We start from the raw sequence: 19,113 nt of genomic DNA on the forward strand, positions 1-19,113 counted from the left end.
TCCATGTTGACTATGCCCAGATTATTATCCAAGTGTCCATTTATCACATCCTTTATAGATTCTAGCATTTTCCCTACTACTCATGTAAGGTTAATAGGTCTGTAGTTCCCCTTTTTCTCTTTCAATCCCTTAAATCGTGGGGTGACATTTGTTACCTTCCAATCTGCAGGAAATATTCCAGAGTCTATAACATTTTGGAAGATGATCATTAATGCATCCACTTTCTACAAAGCTACCTCTTTCAACACTCTGGGATGTAGAATATCAGGTCCTGAGGACTTATCAACCTTCAGCCCCATTAATATCTCCAATAAAACCTTCTTGCTGACACCAATTTCCTTCAAATCCTCATTCTCCCTAATCCCTTGGACCTCTAATTCTGGGAGATTTCTTGCATCTTTCTCAGTGAAGACAGACACAAAGTAATCATTTGGCTTCTCTGCCATTTCTCTATTCCCCATTACAAATTCTCCTGACTCTGCCTGTAATGGAAGCAGAATCACAGACGCAGAATCAGACGCGTTACAGTGCAGGAGGCAGCCATTCAGCTCATCGTGTCTACATCGGCTCTCCAAAAGAGCAACCAGTCCTAACTTCTCCAATCTATCTTCATCACTGAAACTCCTCAGCCCTGGAACCATTCTTGTGTACTCTCTCCAATGCCCTCACGTCTTTTCTAAAGTGCAGTGCCTAGAACTGGACACAATACTCCAGCTGAGGCCAAACTAGTATCTTATACAAGTTCAACATAACTTCCTTGCTTTTATCCTCTATACCCCTATTAATAAAGTCCAGGATACTGTATGCTTTATTAACAGCTCTCTCAACCTGTCCTGCCACCTTCAATGACCCACATTTGTCTTAGCCAAATGTTTCCTTTTTACATACCTATAGAAGCTTTTACAGTCTGTTTTTATGTTTTTTTCTAGTTTCATTCATATTCTATTCTCCCTTTATCAGTTTCGTGGTCCTCCTTTGCTGTATTCTAAAATCCTCCCAATCCTCAGGTTTACTACTATTTCAAGCATTATTATAGGCCTTTTCTTTTAATCTTATACAATCCTCAACTTCTGTTGTTAGCCAGGGTTGACTGCCTTTAATTATAATTCTTCGAAAACTATCCATTGTCTATGCACTGATATACCTTTTAATGTATTTTCCCAATCCACCTCAGACAATTTGCCCCTCATACCTTCATAATTTCCTTTGTTCAAATTTAACACCCAGGCTTCAGATTGAACTACCTCATTTTCAAATATAATGTAAAATTCTATCATATTATGGTCACTCATCCCTAAAGGTTCTTTTACAAGATTAATTAGTCCTTTCTCATTACATAATACTGTATCTAAAATAGCCTGTCCTCTAGTCAGTTCTTCAACATACTGCTCTAGAAAACCATCCCCAACACACTCCAGAAACTCACCCTCCACAGCATTACTGCTCATTGGGTTTACCCAGACTACGTGCAGAATGAAGACACCCCTAATTACTGCATTACCCATGCCACACACCATCGTGACTTGGAACTATATCGCCGTCCCTCCAGTGACGCTGGGACAAAATCCTGGAACTCCCTTTCTAACAGTGCTGTGGGTGTACCTACTCCACATGGACTGCAGCAGTTTGAGAAGGCAGCTCACCACCACCTTTCAAGGGCAATTAGGGATGGACAATAAATGCTGGCCTTGTCAGCGATGCCCATATCTCACGAACAATTTTTTAAAAATGCTTCTCTATTCTCCTGATTAATACCATGCCCCACACTACCACTACTGTTTAGTGGCCTATAAACAACTCCAACCAATATTTGCTGCCCTTTGCTGTTTCTTAGCTGCACCCAAACAGATTCCACATTTTGTTCTTCCAATCTGAGATCCTCCCTTACTGATGTACTGATCCCATCCCTTATCAGTGCAACACCACCTCCTTTTCCTTTTTTCCTGCTCTTCCGAAATATCAAATAGCCTTGAATATTCAGTTCCCAGTCTTGGTCACCCTGTAGCCATGTTTCCGTAATGGCAGTTAGATCGTACCCATTTACCACTATTTGTGCCTTTAAATCAACCTTTTTGCGAATGCTGTGTACATTCAAGTAGAGTGCCCTTAACCTGGTCTTCTTGACATTATTCGGCATCCTAAGCCTAGTTGATGTTCGCCTTTGTTTCATCTGCCTTCTAATGTCACTTGCTACTTTTCTACCTCCTGTTACCAGCTTTACTTCATTCCAATTTGAGCTACCCCTCAGGTTCCCACCCCTCTAATAAGCTAGTTTAAACCCTCCCCAACAGCACTAGTAAATCTCCCTGCAAGGATATTAGTCCCTGTCCTGTTAAGGCGTAGCCCATCCATCTTGTACAGGTCCCACCTGCCCCAGAACCGGTCCCAATGCCTCAGAAATCTGATGCCCTCACTCCTACACCAATTCTCCAGCCACATATTAAACCGATCAGATCTCCTATTCCTATGCTCACTAGCACGTGGCACTGGGAGCAATCCTGAGATTACTGCTCTAGAGATCCTGCCTTTTAATTTCCTTCCTAACTCCCTAAAATCTGTTTTTAGGGCATCCCTCTTCCTATGTATGTCATTGGTACCAATGTGGACCACGACCTCTGGCTGTTCACCCTCCCCCAGAAGAATGTCCTGCAGCTGCTCCAGGACATCCTTGACCCTGGCACCAGGGAGGTAACATACCATCCTGGAGTCATGTGTACTGCCGCAGAAACACCTGTCTGATCCCCTGACTATCAAATCCCCTATCACTATTGCTCTTCCACGCGTCTTTCTCCCTTCCTGTGCAGCTGAGGCACCAGTGGTGCCACGGACTTTGCTGCGGTTGCACTCCCCTGAGGAACCATCGCCCTCACCAGTATCCAAAATGGAAAACCGATTAGCAAGATAGACTCAGTGGACTCCTGCACTGCCTGCCTGGTTCTCTTAGAGTGCCTGGCGATCACCCATTCCCTCTACCTGCATGCTCCGAACCTGCGGTGTGACCACCTCCCTAAATGTGCTACCCACTTAGTCCTCTGCCTCACGGATGCACAATAGTGACTCCAGCCGCTGCTCAAGTTCCGAAACCCGGAGCTCAAGCTTCTGCAGCCGGTGACACCTTGCAGATGTGCTCGTCTAGGACATGACTTCCCACATACTGGAGGATGTACATTCCACTTGGCTGAGCTGACCTGCCATACTGTAACTTTAAAAACTATTACAATTAGAAGTAGAACAACTTACCAGTTACTCACCAATCAGCTTCTTCCTCTGTACTGAAGAGACAGACAGCTACTGGAGGCTGAAAAAAGGTAGAAGAAAGGAGCCCCTCCATCACACACCAACTCCCACTTCACACTCTGTGTACTCAATGTAGCTTAGTGCAGATAAATTTGTTTCTCTTAATTTATAGTTCCCTTCACTTACCAAACTCCCTTCTTCACACTGTGACCTCCAGCAGCATTCAGTGCAGACATCTAGCACTGAGAGTCCCCTGAATTTATATAAAAGCAAAATACTGCAGATGCTGGAAATCTGAAATAAAAACAAGTAGTGCTGGAACCACTCAGCAGGTCTGGCAGCATCTGTGGAAAGAGCAGAGTTAACGTTTCGGGTGAGTGACCCTTCTTTGGAACTGTTCTGAAGAAGGGTCACTGACCCGAAAAGTTAACTCTGCTTCTCTTTCCACAGATGCTGCCAGACCTGCTGAGTGGTTCCAGCACTTCTTGTTTTTATCCCCTGAATTTATATTCCCTGTGAACAATGTTGTGTCAGCTCTGCTCAAGCTCAGAAACCAGTTTAAGCTAGCTACCTAATTAACTAGTTGCAGCTACTCTCATATCCCTGTTTAAAACTATAAGAAACTTAACTTAAACAGCAATTTCAATTAATTGCTATATGTAAACAAAACAAAAACTAGACTTGAGATTATCCCTTAAAATCCACTCATTTACCAAACTCCCTTCTTCACACTGTGCCCTCCAGCAACACTCAGTGCAGATCTTTTAAAGTAGCACAGCATTCACTTTGTAAGTGAAACTAATTAATTTAACTGTTTTTAATGAAACCACCTGCACAGATTGAGAAAGAAAAGGTCCTGTTTCACAAACCCTTTTGACTTCTGAGACTGCTACATATAAATTAATCAGTAGGACTTCCTAGGTTGAGCTCCCTGCGATAGTTTATTTTGGCTTTCAGGAAACTTTTGACAAGGTCTCACATGGAAACCAATAAAACGTCAAAACGAGGGGATTCCAGGGTGCATTACAGAATTGGATAAGAAAATGGATAAAAATAAAAGAAACCGAGTGCTCATGAGATGCGTAGTGTCAAAAGGGGAGGGGAATTAAGCGTCAGAGTGCTTGAGCAACCCAGCTCTTTATCTGCATAAAAACTAAATACAGAAATTAATTACATTGTTCTCTGGCCTCCTTGTCTCGAAAGACAATGGGTAAGCGCCTAGAGGTGGTCAGTGGTTTGTGGAGCAGCCCCTGGAGTGGCTATAAAGGCCAATTCTAGAGTGACAGACTCTTCCACAGGTGCTGCAGATAAGATTGGTTGTCGAGGCTGTTACACAATTGGCTCTCTCCTTACACTTCTGTCCTGCCAACTGCTAAGTTTCTTCGACTCACCACTCTTTAGCCCCGCATTTATGGCTGTCCACCAGCTCTGGCGATCACTGGCAACTGACCCCCACGACTTGTGGTCAATGTCACAGGACTTCATGTCACGTTTGCAGACGTCTTTAAAGCGGAGACATGGATGGCCGGTGGGTCTGATACCAGTGACGAGCTCGCTGTACAATGTGTCTTTGGGGATCCTGCCATCTTCTATGCAGCTCACATGGCCAAGCCATCTCAAGCGCCACTGGCTCAGTAGGGTGTATATGCTGGGGATGTTGGCCGCCTCGAGGACTTCTGCGTTGGAGATACGGTCCTGCCACCTGATGCCAAGGATTCTCCAGAGGCAGCGAAGATGGAATGAGTTGAGACGTCGCTCTTGGCTGGCATACGTTGTCCAGGCCTCGCTGCTGTAGAGCAAGGTACCGAGGACACAGGCTTGATACACTCGGACTTTTGTGTTCCGTTTCAGTGCGTCACTTTCCCACACTCTCTTGGCCAGTCTGGACATAGCAGTGGAAGCCTTTCCCATGCGCTTGTTGATTTCTGCATCGAGACACAGGTTACTGGTGATAGTTCAGCCACTTCCAGAGCGTGGTCGCCGATATTGATGGATGGAGCATTTCTGACATCTTGTCCCATAATGTTTGTTTTCTTGAGGCTGATGGTTAGGCCAAATTCATTGCAGGCAGCCGCAATCCTGTCGATGAGTCTCTGCAGACACCCTTCTGTGTGGGATGTTAATGCAGCATCGTCAGCAAAGAGGAGTTCCCTGATGAGGACTTTTCGTACATTGTAAGCTTGTTAAATTAGCAGACAGTGCTAAAAGAGGGATGGAAGGTACAGGAGGATTTAGGCTGTTTGTATTGTGAAATCCCTCCAAGCAGCTAACATGTGGGAGTCATGCAGCTGGCTGGATTGCAAAAGATTCATGCAGGACAAAGGAAACTTGATCAGCATCCCATTCATTGCTTATACATCGACTCCCTGCACCATCAGCACATCAAGGCTGCAGTGTGCACTATCTAAAAGATACACTGCAGCAACTCATCAAGGTTTCTTCAGCAGTACCTCCCAAACCCACAGCTATTGCTACCTCGAAGGACAAGGACAGAAGGACTACCACCTCCAAATTCTCCTTCAAGTCACAAAACACCCTGACTTTGACATATAGTGCAGTTCCTTTATCACCGTTGTCTCAAAATCCTGGAACTCCCTAGCTAATAGCACTGTGGGAATAAATATCTTCACTACAGACTGGAGTGGATTAAGCAGCAGGACTATGACCAACTTCACAAGGACAACTAGGGATGGGCAATAAATGCCAGCCTGGTCAGGGACACCCACATTGTGAGAATGAATTAAAAATTTAACTTTCTGGATTTGCTACAGTTGGAAGTCATGGACACATTTTTTAAAAAAAAACTAGGTCTTAACTGTCAACATTAGTGGTTCTTAGCAAGCCGAGAGTCCCATACAATGGGATCCAGCACCACGTGAATTGGTGGGATAGCAACATTAGATCAGTTGTGCAACTGGGCATTGAAGACACAAATTAAGTTTAATACTGATGAATGTAAAGTACTGCGTATTGGGAGGAAAGGTGAATAAATATAGTTATACAATGGAGGGAGCAAAACTCACTCAGAGACCTTAAAAAGAGTTTAAGATTTGTCACTTTCAGCGGAAGATAATGCCGAAAAGGAATTTAAATAGAATGTTGAGACTGATGGCCGAATCAGTACAGTATAAATTCACTGTAATTTTGCCGACAGTTTGTAATGCACTGGTCAGACTATAGCTGGAATACTGTGCAACATTTTAGTCACCACACTTCAAGAGCAACAAGGAGGACCCCCAGTGTCAAAAGATACACTGTGAAGATTACAGATACTTCAGCTTTGCAGTTTAGAGGGGAGGTTAAAAGGGAGAGATGCTTGAAGTGTCATGAAAACCTTGCATGCTAAATGGGAAATATTAATTTCGTCAGCTAGAACCTTGCCTGAGACTTTTACTGGAAATTATTACAAATACCTTTTAAAAAGAAAAGCTAGCTGCCAAGATGGCCACTGCAATTTACATATGAAACACTAAGAGCAGACGGGAGACAAAATGACATTCAACCTAGCCAGAACAACGGGTGCTCTCTGATTAAATTACCTGAAATGGCTGATCAGTACAGTCGTCAAGGGCCACTGACATCCATTGACTTTGAAAGAGCTAACCTCCATCAAATATGACTGGACATTTTGAGGAGTAAAGCCTTGAATATCAAAGAAGCTACCAGAAGGACCTCATTAAAAACACAAAGAAGTTTGGGAATGCCATGTGACTCCTTGGGCAGCTCTGGACAGACTAAGCTTTGACTCAAAAAGCAGAGAACAGTAATTGTAAGCCATCAAGGGCGCAGCTCTCTCTCCAGTAAAGATCCAGAGAAACCTCAGTTAAAACTGCTAAAGCCTCAAATCTACAGATCAGCACAGCCAAAAACTAGGGGACAAGGATCAAACCTCCTCTTCTGCCTTCTGGAGCCTGAAAAGCAAGCCCACAACCATGCATGTGGCTAAGTGAGGACTTCAGGACTACAATTTCAACTGCAGACTCTAGGACGGATATTCAGTATTTAAATTCCATTTATTCCAGACTCTAATCCAACAACCAAAGCTGTTTTCCCTCTGTAATCTATGTGTGTGAGAGACTCTGGTGTGTCCGAGTGCGTGAATGCATAGCGTATTTTTAGTAATTTTAATTGGTTTACAGTGTTAAGGATAATAAACTTATATCTTTCATGTTTAAACTCAAGAAAAGGCGGCTTATGGCAGATTCCAAGCACTGAAAACAGCGGAGGCACTACAGGAGTATAGAAAGTGTAGGGTGGCACTTAAAAAAGTAATTAGGAGAGCAAAGAGGGGGCATGAAAAAAGAGTGGCGGGCAAGATAAAGGAAAATCCCAAGGCCTTTTATAAGTATATTAAGGGTAAGAGGATAACCAGAGAAAGAGTAGAACCCATTAGGGACTAACGTGGCAATCTGTGTGGGGAGCCAGAAGACATAAGTGAGGTTTTAAATGATTGCTTTTCATTAGTGTTCACTATGGAGAAGGACGATTTAGGTATAGAGATCAGGGAAGGGGATTGTGATATACTTGAACATATTAACATTGAAAGGGAGGAAATATCAGCTGTTTTAGCAGGCTTAAAAGTGGATAAATCCCCAGGCCCAGATGAGATGTATCCCAGGCTATGTGAGGCAAGGGAGGAGATAGCAGGGGCTTTGACACAAATTTTCAAATCCTCTCTGGACACAGGAGGTGTACCAGAGGACTGGAAGACAACGAATGTGGTACCATTATTCAAGAAGGGTAGTAGGGATAAACAAGGTAATTACAGACCTGTGAGCATAACATCAGTGGTTGGGAAAATATTGGAAAAAATTCTAAGGGACAGGATTAATCTCCACTTGGAGAGGCAGGGATTAATCAGGGACAATCAGTATGACTTTGTCGGGGAGAGATCGTGTCTAACTAACGATTGAATTTTTCGAGGAGGTGACTAGATGTGTCGATGAGGGTAAAGCAGTAGATGCGGTATACATGGATTTCAGTAAGGCTTTTAATAAGATCCCACTTGGGAGATTGGTTAAGAAGGTAAGAGCCCATGGGATCCAGGGCAATTTGGATCCAAAATTGGCATAGTGGCAGGAGGCAGAGGGTAATGGTCGAGGGCTGTTTTTGAGAGTAGAAGCCTGTGACTAGTGGTGTACCACAGGGATTGATGCTGGGACCTTTGCTGTTTGCAGTGTACGTTAATGAGTTAGACGTGAATATAGGAGGTATGATCAGTAAGTTCGCAGATGACACACAAATTAGGTGTTGTTGTAAATAGTGAGGAGGAAATCCTTAGATCACGGAGATATAGATGGGCTGGTAAGATGGGCAGAGCAGTGGCAAATAGAATTTAATCCTGAGAAGTGTGAGGTAATGCATTTTGGGAGGACTAACAAGGCAAGGGAATATACAATGGATGGTAGGACCCTAGGAAGTAGAGAAAGTCAGAAGGACCTTGGTGCACTTGTCTATAGATCACTGAAGGCAGCAGTACAGGTAGATAAGGTGGTTAGGAAGGCATATGGGATAATTGCCTTTATTAGCCGAGGCACAGAATACAAGAGCAGGGAGGTTACGATGGAGCTATACAAAATGCTAGTTAGGCCACAGCTGGAGTGTACTGTGCACAGTTCTGAGTGTCACACTATAGGAAGGATGTGATTGCACTGGAGAGGGTGCAGAGGAGATTCACCAGGATGCTGCCGGGCTGGAGCATTTCAGCTATGAAGAGAGACTGAAAAAGCCTAGGGTTGTTTTCCTTGGAGTACAGAAGGCCAAGGGGGGACATGATTGAGGTGTACAAGATTATGAGGGGCATTGATAGGGAAAAGGTTTCCTCCTATCTAACCTTAGTGGAGGGGTCAAGAACCAAGGGGCATAGATTTAGGCTAAAGGGCAGGGGTTTTAGGGGAGATTTGAGGAAACATTTTTTCACCCAGAGGGTGGTTGCAATATGGAATGCACTGCCTGAAGAGGTGATGGAGGCAGGAACCCTCAACATTTAAGTAGTATTTAGATGAGCAGTTGAAATGCCATAGCATACAGGGCTACGGGCCAAGTGCAGGAATATGGGATTAGAATAGTTGGGTGCTGTATGATCGGCACAGACATATAAAAAAAGAACAAAGATAATTACAGCACAGGAACAGGCCCTTCGGCCCTCCAAGCCTGCGCCGATCCAGATCCTCTCTCTAAACATGTCGCCTATTTTCTTAGGTTCTGTATCTCTTTTCTTCCTGCCCATTCATGTATCTGTCTAGATACATCTTAAAAGACTCCATCGTGCCCGCGTCTACCACCTCCGCTGGCAACGCGTTCCAGGTGCCCACCACTCTCTGCGTAAAGAACTTTCCACGCATATCCCCCCTAAACATTTCCCCTTTCACTTTGAACTCGTGTCCTCTAGTAATTGAAACCCCTACTCTGGGAAAAAGCCTCTTGCTGTCCACCCTGTCTATACCTCTCATGATTTTGTACACCTCTATCAGGTCCCCCCTCAACCTCCGTCTTTCTAATGAAAATAATCCTAATCTACTCAACCTCTCTTCATAGCTAGCGCCCTCCATACCAGGCAACATCCTGGTGAACCTCCTCTGCACCCTCTCCAAAGCATCCACATCCTTTTGATAATGTGGCGACCAGAACTGTACGCAGTATTCCAAATGTGGCCGAACCAAAGTCCTATACAACTGTAACATGACCTGCCAACTCTTGTACTCAATGCCCCGTCCGATGAAGGAAAGCATGCCGTATGCCTTCTTGACCACTCTATTTACCTGCGTTGCCACCTTCAGGGAACAGTGGACCTGAACACCCAAATCTCTCTGGACATGATTGGGCCGAAGGGCCTGTTTCTGTGCTGTGTAATTCTATGACTCTAAAACCTGTCTGATTGGTTCTTTTGCACTTACATTATAGGAACAGGAGCAAGTGCTCACTGAGGTAGTAAGTTCACTGTGTAAAAAGGATAAACCCTGTTGCAGTCAAACCAGAGAAGGTGCAAAAGGGGGGAACCTGAGACCCTTTCCTCACCTGGCCATAACAGAAGTATTAAACTGAAGAGAAACAAACCCAAAAAAAAGAGAGTCCTAAATCAAGTCAGGTCAATAAGTCAAGAGACCATAAATTCCAATTAGCGAAAAATGAATTTAAAGCTCAAGCAGATCTCATATTCCTTACCAATAGTCAGTAGATGATGTTGATGCTATCATTTGCTAATGTAATAATATACAAGATAAACAAAGAGTGCTGCAAATACACAGGTCAATCAGCAAGATAAGAGATGTCAAGTCCAGACTGCCCTACCACAATGGTGCAAGACCAAAGGATTCTCTCCCACCCCCCTCCCATCCCGTCATGTTGCCAGCCTCCAGCATACCCACCACATTGCTGACAAAAGATAAGTGTAGCTAAATGCTATTAAATTGCTTTTACAAAGCCACAGTGTGGCTTTCGTGCAGAGAGATCGACTATTGACATGCTGTTCTCCCTTCGTCAGATACAAGAGAAATGCCGTGAACAACAGATGCCCCTCTACATTGCTTTCATTGATCTCACCAAAGCCTTTGACCTCGTCAGCAGACGTGGTCTCTTCAGACTACTAGAAAAGATCGGATGTCCACCAAAGCTACTAAGTATCATCACCTCATTCCATGACAATATGAAAGGCACAATTCAACATGGTGGCTCCTCATCAGAGCCCTTTCCTATCCTGAGTGGTGTGAAACAGGGCTGTGTTCTCGCACCCACACTTTTTGGGATTTTCTTCTCCCTGCTGCTTTCACATGCGTTCAAATCCTCTGAAGAAGGAATTTTCCTCCACACAAGATCAGGGGGCAGGTTGTTCAACCTTGCCCGTCTAAGAGCGAAGTCCAAAGTACGGAAAGTCCTCATCAGAGAACTCCTCTTTGCTGACGATGCTGCTTTAACATCTCACACTGAAGAATGCCTGCAGAGTCTCATCGACAGGTTTGCGTCTGCCTGCAATGAATTTGGCCTAACCATCAGCCTCAAGAAAACGAACATCATGGGGCAGGATGTCAGAAATGCTCCATCCATCAATATTGGCGACCACGCTCTGGAAGTGGTTCAAGAGTTCACCTACCTAGGCTCAACTATCACCAGTAACCTGTCTCTAGATGCAGAAATCAACAAGCGCATGGGTAAGGCTTCCACTGCTATGTCCAGACTGGCCAAGAGAGTGTGGGAAAATGGCGCACTGACACGGAACACAAAAGTCCGAGTGTATCAGGCCTGTGTCCTCAGTACCTTGCTCTACGGCAGCGAGGCCTGGACAACGTATGCCAGCCAAGAGCGACGTCTCAATTCATTCCATCTTCGCTGCCTTCGGAGAATACTTGGCATCAGGTGGCAGGACTATATCTCCAACACAGAAGTCCTTGAAGCGGCCAACACCCCCAGCTTATACACACTACTGAGTCAGAGGCGCTTGAGATGGCTTGGCCACGTGAGCCGCATGGAAGATGGCAGGATCCCCAAAGACACATTGTACAGCGAGCTCGCCACTGGTATCAGACCCACCGGCCGTCCATGTCTCCGTTATAAAGACGTCTGCAAACGCGACATGAAATCGTGTGACATTGATCACAAGTCGTGGGAGTCAGTTGCCAGCATTCGCCAGAGCTGGCGGGCAGCCATAAAGACAGGGCTAAATTGTGGCGAGTCGAAGAGACTTAGTAGTTGGCAGGAAAAAAGACAGAGGCGCAAGGGGAGAGCCAACTGTGCAACAGCCCCAACAAACAAATTTCTCTGCAGCACCTGTGGAAGAGCCTGTCACTCCAGAATTGGCCTTTATAGCCACTCCAGGCGCTGCTTCACAAACCACTGACCACCTCCAGGCACGTATCCATTGTCTCTCGAGATAAGGAGGCCCAAAAGAAGAAAAACATTTTAAGCATTATTTTGCCATGCATTATCAGCTTAGAAATTGGTTAGGCAGAAATGTTTCCACTGGTAGAAGGGTCAGTAAACAAAGGACACAGATTTGAGATAATTGGCACCAAAACCAGAGGGGAGAAGCTTTTTTTACCCCTGCGAGTTGTAGTGATCTGGAATGCACTGTCTGAAAAGATGGTGAAAGCAGATTCAGTAATAATTTTCAAAAGGGAATTGGATAAATACTTGAAGGGGAAAAAAATTACCATGTTACTGGGAAAGAGCAGTGGAGTGGGACGAACGCTACCAAAGAGGCGGCAAAGCATGCTGGGCCTTCTATGCTGTATCATTTTATGGTTCTATCTAACTCTTAATCAACACATCTTGCTTAATAACTTACAATGCATTCTCAGCTTTGAAACTTGTTAGGGAGAAATGCTGAAGCACGGAAAGACTGAAGAAAAGGTTCTGAGGTCTTGGAAGACTAGGAGCATTGAGTGGATGTCTTTGGGTGAAGAAGCCCAGAGTCTGGAAGAACTAGTGAGGGGGGGGGGGGGGGGGGGGCGCAGCGGTTTGGCCTAAGAGTATTGGGTGGGGGGGGGGGGGGGGGGGGGGGGCAGGTGGCAGAGGGAACCGTCCAGCAAATGCTAAATATCAACTGTAAACAATTTATATTAAATGCTTCAACCTATACTTGTTTTGCAACATGTTCAGAATTTTCCATTTGGAATTTAGACACGGAGGCAGTATTAATAATTCAGCTGTAATAACCCAGATGTCCATCTGAAACTAATTTTATTTTGGGGGTGGTGTGGCAGGGTGAGCCTGAGGGGGAAGACGGGGTCTGAGCCAGAGCGGGAAGAAAGATTTTCTGAATTTATGCTTGAATTTTGTCTGTTTTAAAAGTGCTGAATATGCTCGTTTTGTTCGATGAGTTGAAGGAAAGAATTTGGGTAAATTGTAAAACATTAAAGGAAAACTAAAAAAAGTAATATGTATTAACAACCAGCACTTATAAAGCTTTATATAGTTCATCGTGAAGACTTCCGAATGTTTAATCGAATGAAATTTCGTCTCACCCACAACTGGATGGTGGACAGGCAGTCTGACACACAGGTAGTGCAGGGGTTGTGGAAGGTGGTAACGAGGTAAAGCTGAGTATCATCAACATAGATCTGAGCACAAAAGTCTAGGCCGACACTAGTGCAGTATTGAAGGATTGCTACACTGTTGGAGGAGCTGTTTTTTGGATGAGGTGATAAGTTTTCTGATGATGTTGCTGAAGGACAACATGTAGTTAAATAAATGAGAGGGATCCAAATATAGATCCTTGGGGAACCTCAGAGTTAACGAGTATGGGAACAGGAAGAAATGCCATTGCAAGAAATTCTTATTATTATGACTGGAAGTATAGTGCACCATAATCAGTCACACAGGAAGTAATGTGACCTTGATTAGGGCTGGTCTAGTGTTGTGGCAGAGACAGAAACACAACTGCAGAGATTCAAACATGGAGTTGTGGGAAAGATCTGCACAGCAAGGCAACAACACGTTCAATAAACTTTGAGTATGCATTTAAATGAGGCTCTGACCACAACTTGAAATTTGACAAATATCAAAAGGTATATTCTTGAAATACAAGCCTTTTCACCTCTAACCAATCCCAATCTTTCAGAACTTGGAAAGTTAGCTGAGATAAATCTGAAAAGTACAAGATTTTTACAAAGTCTCTTTTTCAGAATGATACAAAGGAACATGTCTCAGTATGCTCCTTATTGTTAATTGTATGCAGGTGGTGGGCATTAACAGAATTCATTTGCACCCATATTAATAGGTACACAAACTGTGGTTGTTGGTTTAGGAGGCACTTGCTTGAAATGTGTAACTCAGTAAATAAATGCTCAAAGTGTGTAATGATTGGCTCCAGTTCTATCCTTCACCAACTGGCTTTCTGGATTACAACATGGTAGCAGAGGATGGTTGCCTAAAGCTGAAGGTTAGAAGCCAAAAAAAATGGAGACAGAAAACACAATCCTAGTAGCCACTGTGGAAAATGGCAGAAAGCAAGAGTAAACTGTTGGCGTATGGTTACCCTCCAATGTTCAGTCTGAACCATACAAGAATGAAGTGGATGTGTCGACACAGGTTACGTCCCTAACAAAGAGGAAATAAGGTATTGCCTTGGCATTATCGCTTCCTACAAGTAGTAAAATTAGAGGTAAACTATTTTGTGACAGGTAGTAAAATTAGAGGTAAACTATTTTGTGACAGATGCCGTAAGTTGGATAGTAAAGAAAGTTTGGACCGGAGAAAGGTGATCTGTTAAATGCCTCTGAGGTATGGTCAGACTTTGATAGATTTTGGAAAACAGAGGGTCTTTCCATGGAAGAAATTCATCATGGACTTTAACAGCTTGTATAAAAGACTGGCAAAATTTAATATGGGGATCCCTGGATCAGTACTGGTGTTTAAATTACTGGATTGTGCTAAGGTGTCTCATATGGAGAGGATACTAATTCTAACTAGTGTTCAGTTGAGAGGGAGACCCTGTTGGATCAGATGTCTGTTGCCTTGAAAAATATTCCTGGGGAAAACAGCCAGTTATTTCCTCCAGCCTGCATAGAACAAATGGGATATTTCACGGTGACAAAGCATAGAGGTCTCAATGACTGCTAGAGTTCAAAATGTTCCAGACACTGAATGCAGGTCAGTACAATCTGGAGTAGTGCGTACTTAGGTTCCCATCCTTAGATTATCCAAATAACATGAAACTAATCATTTTCAGTGATGCTTCACATCCTAATCACCCTGATGGGTATTCTAGTGCAGCTGATTTCATATACGATGGGTTGAATGGCCTTCTTCTATGTCCTAATTTTTTCTATGGTTCCAATATGGATAAAAGTGGGAAATGTCCTTTAGCTTGAAACTGAGAAAATAAAAAGGGTTATTAAAAATACTTTGGCTGCTGTGGAGGCACTGGATATGGGATTCTATTTGTCAAATATTTTAAGTTAGATTCTGGACAAATGATGTACTGAAGATGGTACATCTATTGAATGTAGATAATCGTTCATTGTGGGATAACGTACACTGTACAAAAGGTGAGAGTGAGAAAAGGTTACAGATTGACCTTGTTGGCTTGAAACAAATGCTGGAGAAAAAGTAAATCTCAAATTTAATGGGTGGATGCAAGTCATCAACTGTGATTGCATGTACAAAGAATTTGTTAGGGGTCCTAAAGAAGGAGCGTCTCAATGAATGTACAGAATATGAAGGTTTTTGATTTATTTTATTTTGAAATTTTGGTTGTATAGATAAACTAATTTTTAACAAGAGAATCTGAATTGCATATTAATTGCGGGAGTTGAGAAGGGTCGTAAGTATGCAGGTGGTGGGCATTTACTGGGGATTCACTTGTGCCCCAAGACACAGACTGAAACTGGTTGTTGGGTTAAGTGCATACTTGTAATATGTAGAACCATTACTAAATGCTTATAAAAGTGCGTAAAGATTGGCTCCTGTTCTAACCAACTGGCTTTCTGGATTATAGTCCTTTTGATGCCAAGATTTCTGGGCATACGGGATTTGGTCAAAGAGATGGGTTTTCAGGAGCGTCTTAAAAGGAGGGAAGAGAGGTTTAAGGATGGAGCTCCAGATATTGGTTGTAGGCAATGTTCCCTCTAAACCGCGCAGCAATCGAAATTGTGCTGTGCGGGGAACAGAAAGGCTGCACACAAACAATGTTCCCCCTTTAACATGCGCAGCAACCTTAAAGGGACCGACTCAGTGCAACAAGTGGGTCGTCACAGCAAATAGAAATTAGAGGGAACATGGGTTGTAGGGCTGGTGCAGATTAGAGATAGGGAGAGGTGAGGCCATGGAAGGATTTGAAAACCAGAATGAGCCAAGGTAGCACAGCCCCCGCACAGGAGCGATGGGTAAACAGGAGTTGGTGCAAGTTATGACATGGGCAGCGGCGTTTTAGACGACCTCATAGTTATGGAGGGCAAAAAAAGGGAGTGCCTTAGAATAGTCAAGTCTCAAGGTAACAAAGGCATGAATTAGGTTTCAACAGCAGATGAGCGGAGACAGGGGAAAGTCAGATGATGTTAGAGGTGGAAATAGATGGTCCTGGTCATGGCACAGATACATAGTCAGAAGTTGATCGTGGGGCTAGATATGAAACCAAGGTTGCGAATAGTCTGATTCAACCTCGGAGAGTTGCCATGTATAGGGATGGAGTCAGCGGCTAAGGAATGGAGTTTGTGGCAGGGATCGAAGACAATGACTTTGCTCTTCCAATATTTAGTTGGGAGGAAATTTCTGCTCAATGTGTTTTTTGATGCGCTAACAGAGATGATTGATGAAAGTAATGTAGTTGATGTGGTGTATATGGACTTACAAAACGCATTTGATAAAGTGCCACATAATAGACTTGCCAGCAAAGTTGCCCATAGAAGATAAAGTGGCAGCATTGGTACAAAGTTGCATGAGTGACAGGAAAGCGGCAGCAGCGGTGAACGATTGTTTTTTTAGGCTGGAGGAAAGCATACAATGGGGTTCTCCAAGGATCAGCATCAGGACCACTGCTTTTCTTGCTATATATTAATGACCTGACTCGGGTGTACAGGGCTCAATTTCAAAATGTGCAGATGACACCAAACTTGGAAGTATTGTGGTTTGTGAGGAGGGTAGTGAAAGACTTCAAGATGACACAAACTGCTGGAATGATTGCATTAAATATCATCTGCCATATGTCCAAAGAAGTGTGAAATGGTACATTTGGGTAGGAAGAACGAGGAAGGGCAAAATAAAGGGCACAATTCAAATTGCAGTGCAGGAACAGACACCTGGGGGAATATTGTCACAAAGAGTTGACAGTAGCAGAGCAGGTTGAGAGTCATTCAAAAGGCATATGACATTCTGGACTTTATAAACAGAGGACTAGAATACAAAAGCAAGGAAGTCATAATTAACCTTTTAAAAAAAACTCAGGTTTGGCCTCAACTGCACTGTTGTCCAATTCTGGGCACCACACTTTAGGAAAGACGCAAAGACTTTAGAGAGGCTGCAGAAAAGGTTCACGAGAAAGGGAATTGAGTAAGCGCCTGAAGAGAATTTACAGGGCTATAAGGGAAAGGGAATGGGACAGCCTACATTGCTCCTGCAGACAGCCAGCATGGATGGACCAAATGGCCGCCTCCTCCTCTACTGTAATGATTTTAATTTAGAGATAGCAGAGGGGTAGAGAGGGGTGGTGGTGAGGTGGAGCTAGGTGCTGTTAACATGCATGCGGAAAACTGGCCTCATGTCTGCTGAGGGAGAGCACATACATGAGAAATGGTGGGGAGCAAGGATAGATCCTTGGGTGATACTAGAGGTAACGTTGCAGGAAGAGGAACCATTGCAGGTGATTAAATAGATAATAGAACCAGATGAGCACAGTTCCATCTAACTGGATGACGGAGTCAGTGGAGGAGGTTGGTGTGTTCGACAAGGGAAAGTATATCTTTGTCACAGTGGATATCATTAGTGACTTTGCTAAGAGCCACTTTGGTACTGTGGTAGGGGTGACAGCCTAATTGGAGGGATTCAAACCTGGATTGGCACAGAGTTGGAAGGCCACAGCACATCCAAGGTTCAAAGGGTGGATCATTTTTCAGCCGGCACAGACACGATGGGCCAAGTGGCCTCTTTCTGTGCCTTAAACTTTCCATGAGTCTATGAACAAGTTTAAGTGCTACAATTGGTGCAGGGAAGAAAGAGTATGGGCAGGATGCTTCTTCCTACTGGAAAAACATAAGATTTGTTCCCAGGATCTAGGCAACACTGGCAGGGCAGCATTTACTGTCTAGCCCCAAGTTCCCCCAAAAAGATAGTACTTGGATGCCTTCTTGGAGAGATTGAAAGCTTGAGAGATTAAAGGCTAAATCAGGTTCCCTTTACTCAGGAAGCTTTATAAATAGCTAACATCTTTTACGGTTACTTTTTCTTCCAGCTACCAGATTTATTGAATTTAAATTACGGAATTTGCGTACAGTGGGATTTTAACTCTAATTTCTGGGCTCTCTAATCTAGGAATAGTACCAGGTGTCAAGGCGAAGGCAGGACCAGGCCCAACAGTGATTGCCTCCTGGGGGAGGATAGCCAGTGACACTCATGGCTTGAGCGAAATATGGGGAATGGAGTCTCTGAAATCAAAACCTCAACAACAAAAGACACTGATATCAGGACGGGCGAGGCCAAAAAGATACTTTAGAGGCATTAAAATTCCATACGGGGGAAACTCCTTTCTTTTTTTGCCCATTAAACGCGGTGAAACAGTTAAAAAAAAACTATCAACGGCGAGTGCAGCGGGCCGGATAGGCCTCAGGCCCCCTGCTTTCCGCCCCTCCCTGTACCGGCCGCCTCTTCACACATGCGCGGCTCCACAGCTAACGGAGCCCAAGGCCTTGTCCCCATTCAACGTCAAAATTCAAACTCCTCACAGCAGCTCAAACAGACCTCATCTCCGGACATGGCGGCTTCCTCGGGGTGGGTAAACTCTTCCTCCACTCGAGTATCTGGCTTTGATATTACACAGGTTTCTTTTAGTTATTGATTTAAATGCCAATGCCGCTTCTTCCCGCTCACTCGCCGATTCCCGTCACTGCCCGAGAACGACAGGCCCGCCCACACCCTAACTTGATGGCTCCAGCTCCAGCTCCCGCACCCTTCCCTTTACAATTGGCCAGCCTGGCACTGGGTCCTTGACTTTGGTTGGTTGCGCCTCCTTTCTGTCAAATACGTCACGGCTAGGCGAGCACAAGCGTGGTTGACCGACAGCATTGCATCATTCTCTTCACCGGTACTGCGCATGCGCGTAGGCCAACACGTGCACACTGTGAGAGAGCCTTACGACGCAGGCGCAGCCGGTCCCGTAGCCTCTTGAGTTCCGATGAAGGGTCACTGACCCGAAACGTTAACTCTGTTTCTCTTTCCACAGATGCTGCC

General features: G+C 44.3%; 1 protein-coding gene across 1 annotated transcript in view; it reads right to left on the reverse strand.

Moving 5' to 3' along the window:
• eif2s2 (eukaryotic translation initiation factor 2, subunit 2 beta) overlaps window positions 1-18,815 on the reverse strand; it is a 66,806-nt gene extending 47,991 nt beyond the window's left edge. The window contains exon 1 of the mRNA XM_068048644.1: window positions 18,625-18,815. Within this exon, the coding sequence (XP_067904745.1) occupies window positions 18,625-18,639 (15 nt within the window). The 5' untranslated portion in view covers window positions 18,640-18,815. The remainder of the gene's footprint in view (window positions 1-18,624) is intronic.
• Between the last annotated feature and the right edge of the window lie 298 nt (window positions 18,816-19,113).

The sequence above is a fragment of the Heterodontus francisci genome, chromosome 16, assembly GCF_036365525.1.
Source record: "Heterodontus francisci isolate sHetFra1 chromosome 16, sHetFra1.hap1, whole genome shotgun sequence".
Classification (NCBI taxonomy): domain Eukaryota; kingdom Metazoa; phylum Chordata; class Chondrichthyes; order Heterodontiformes; family Heterodontidae; genus Heterodontus; species Heterodontus francisci.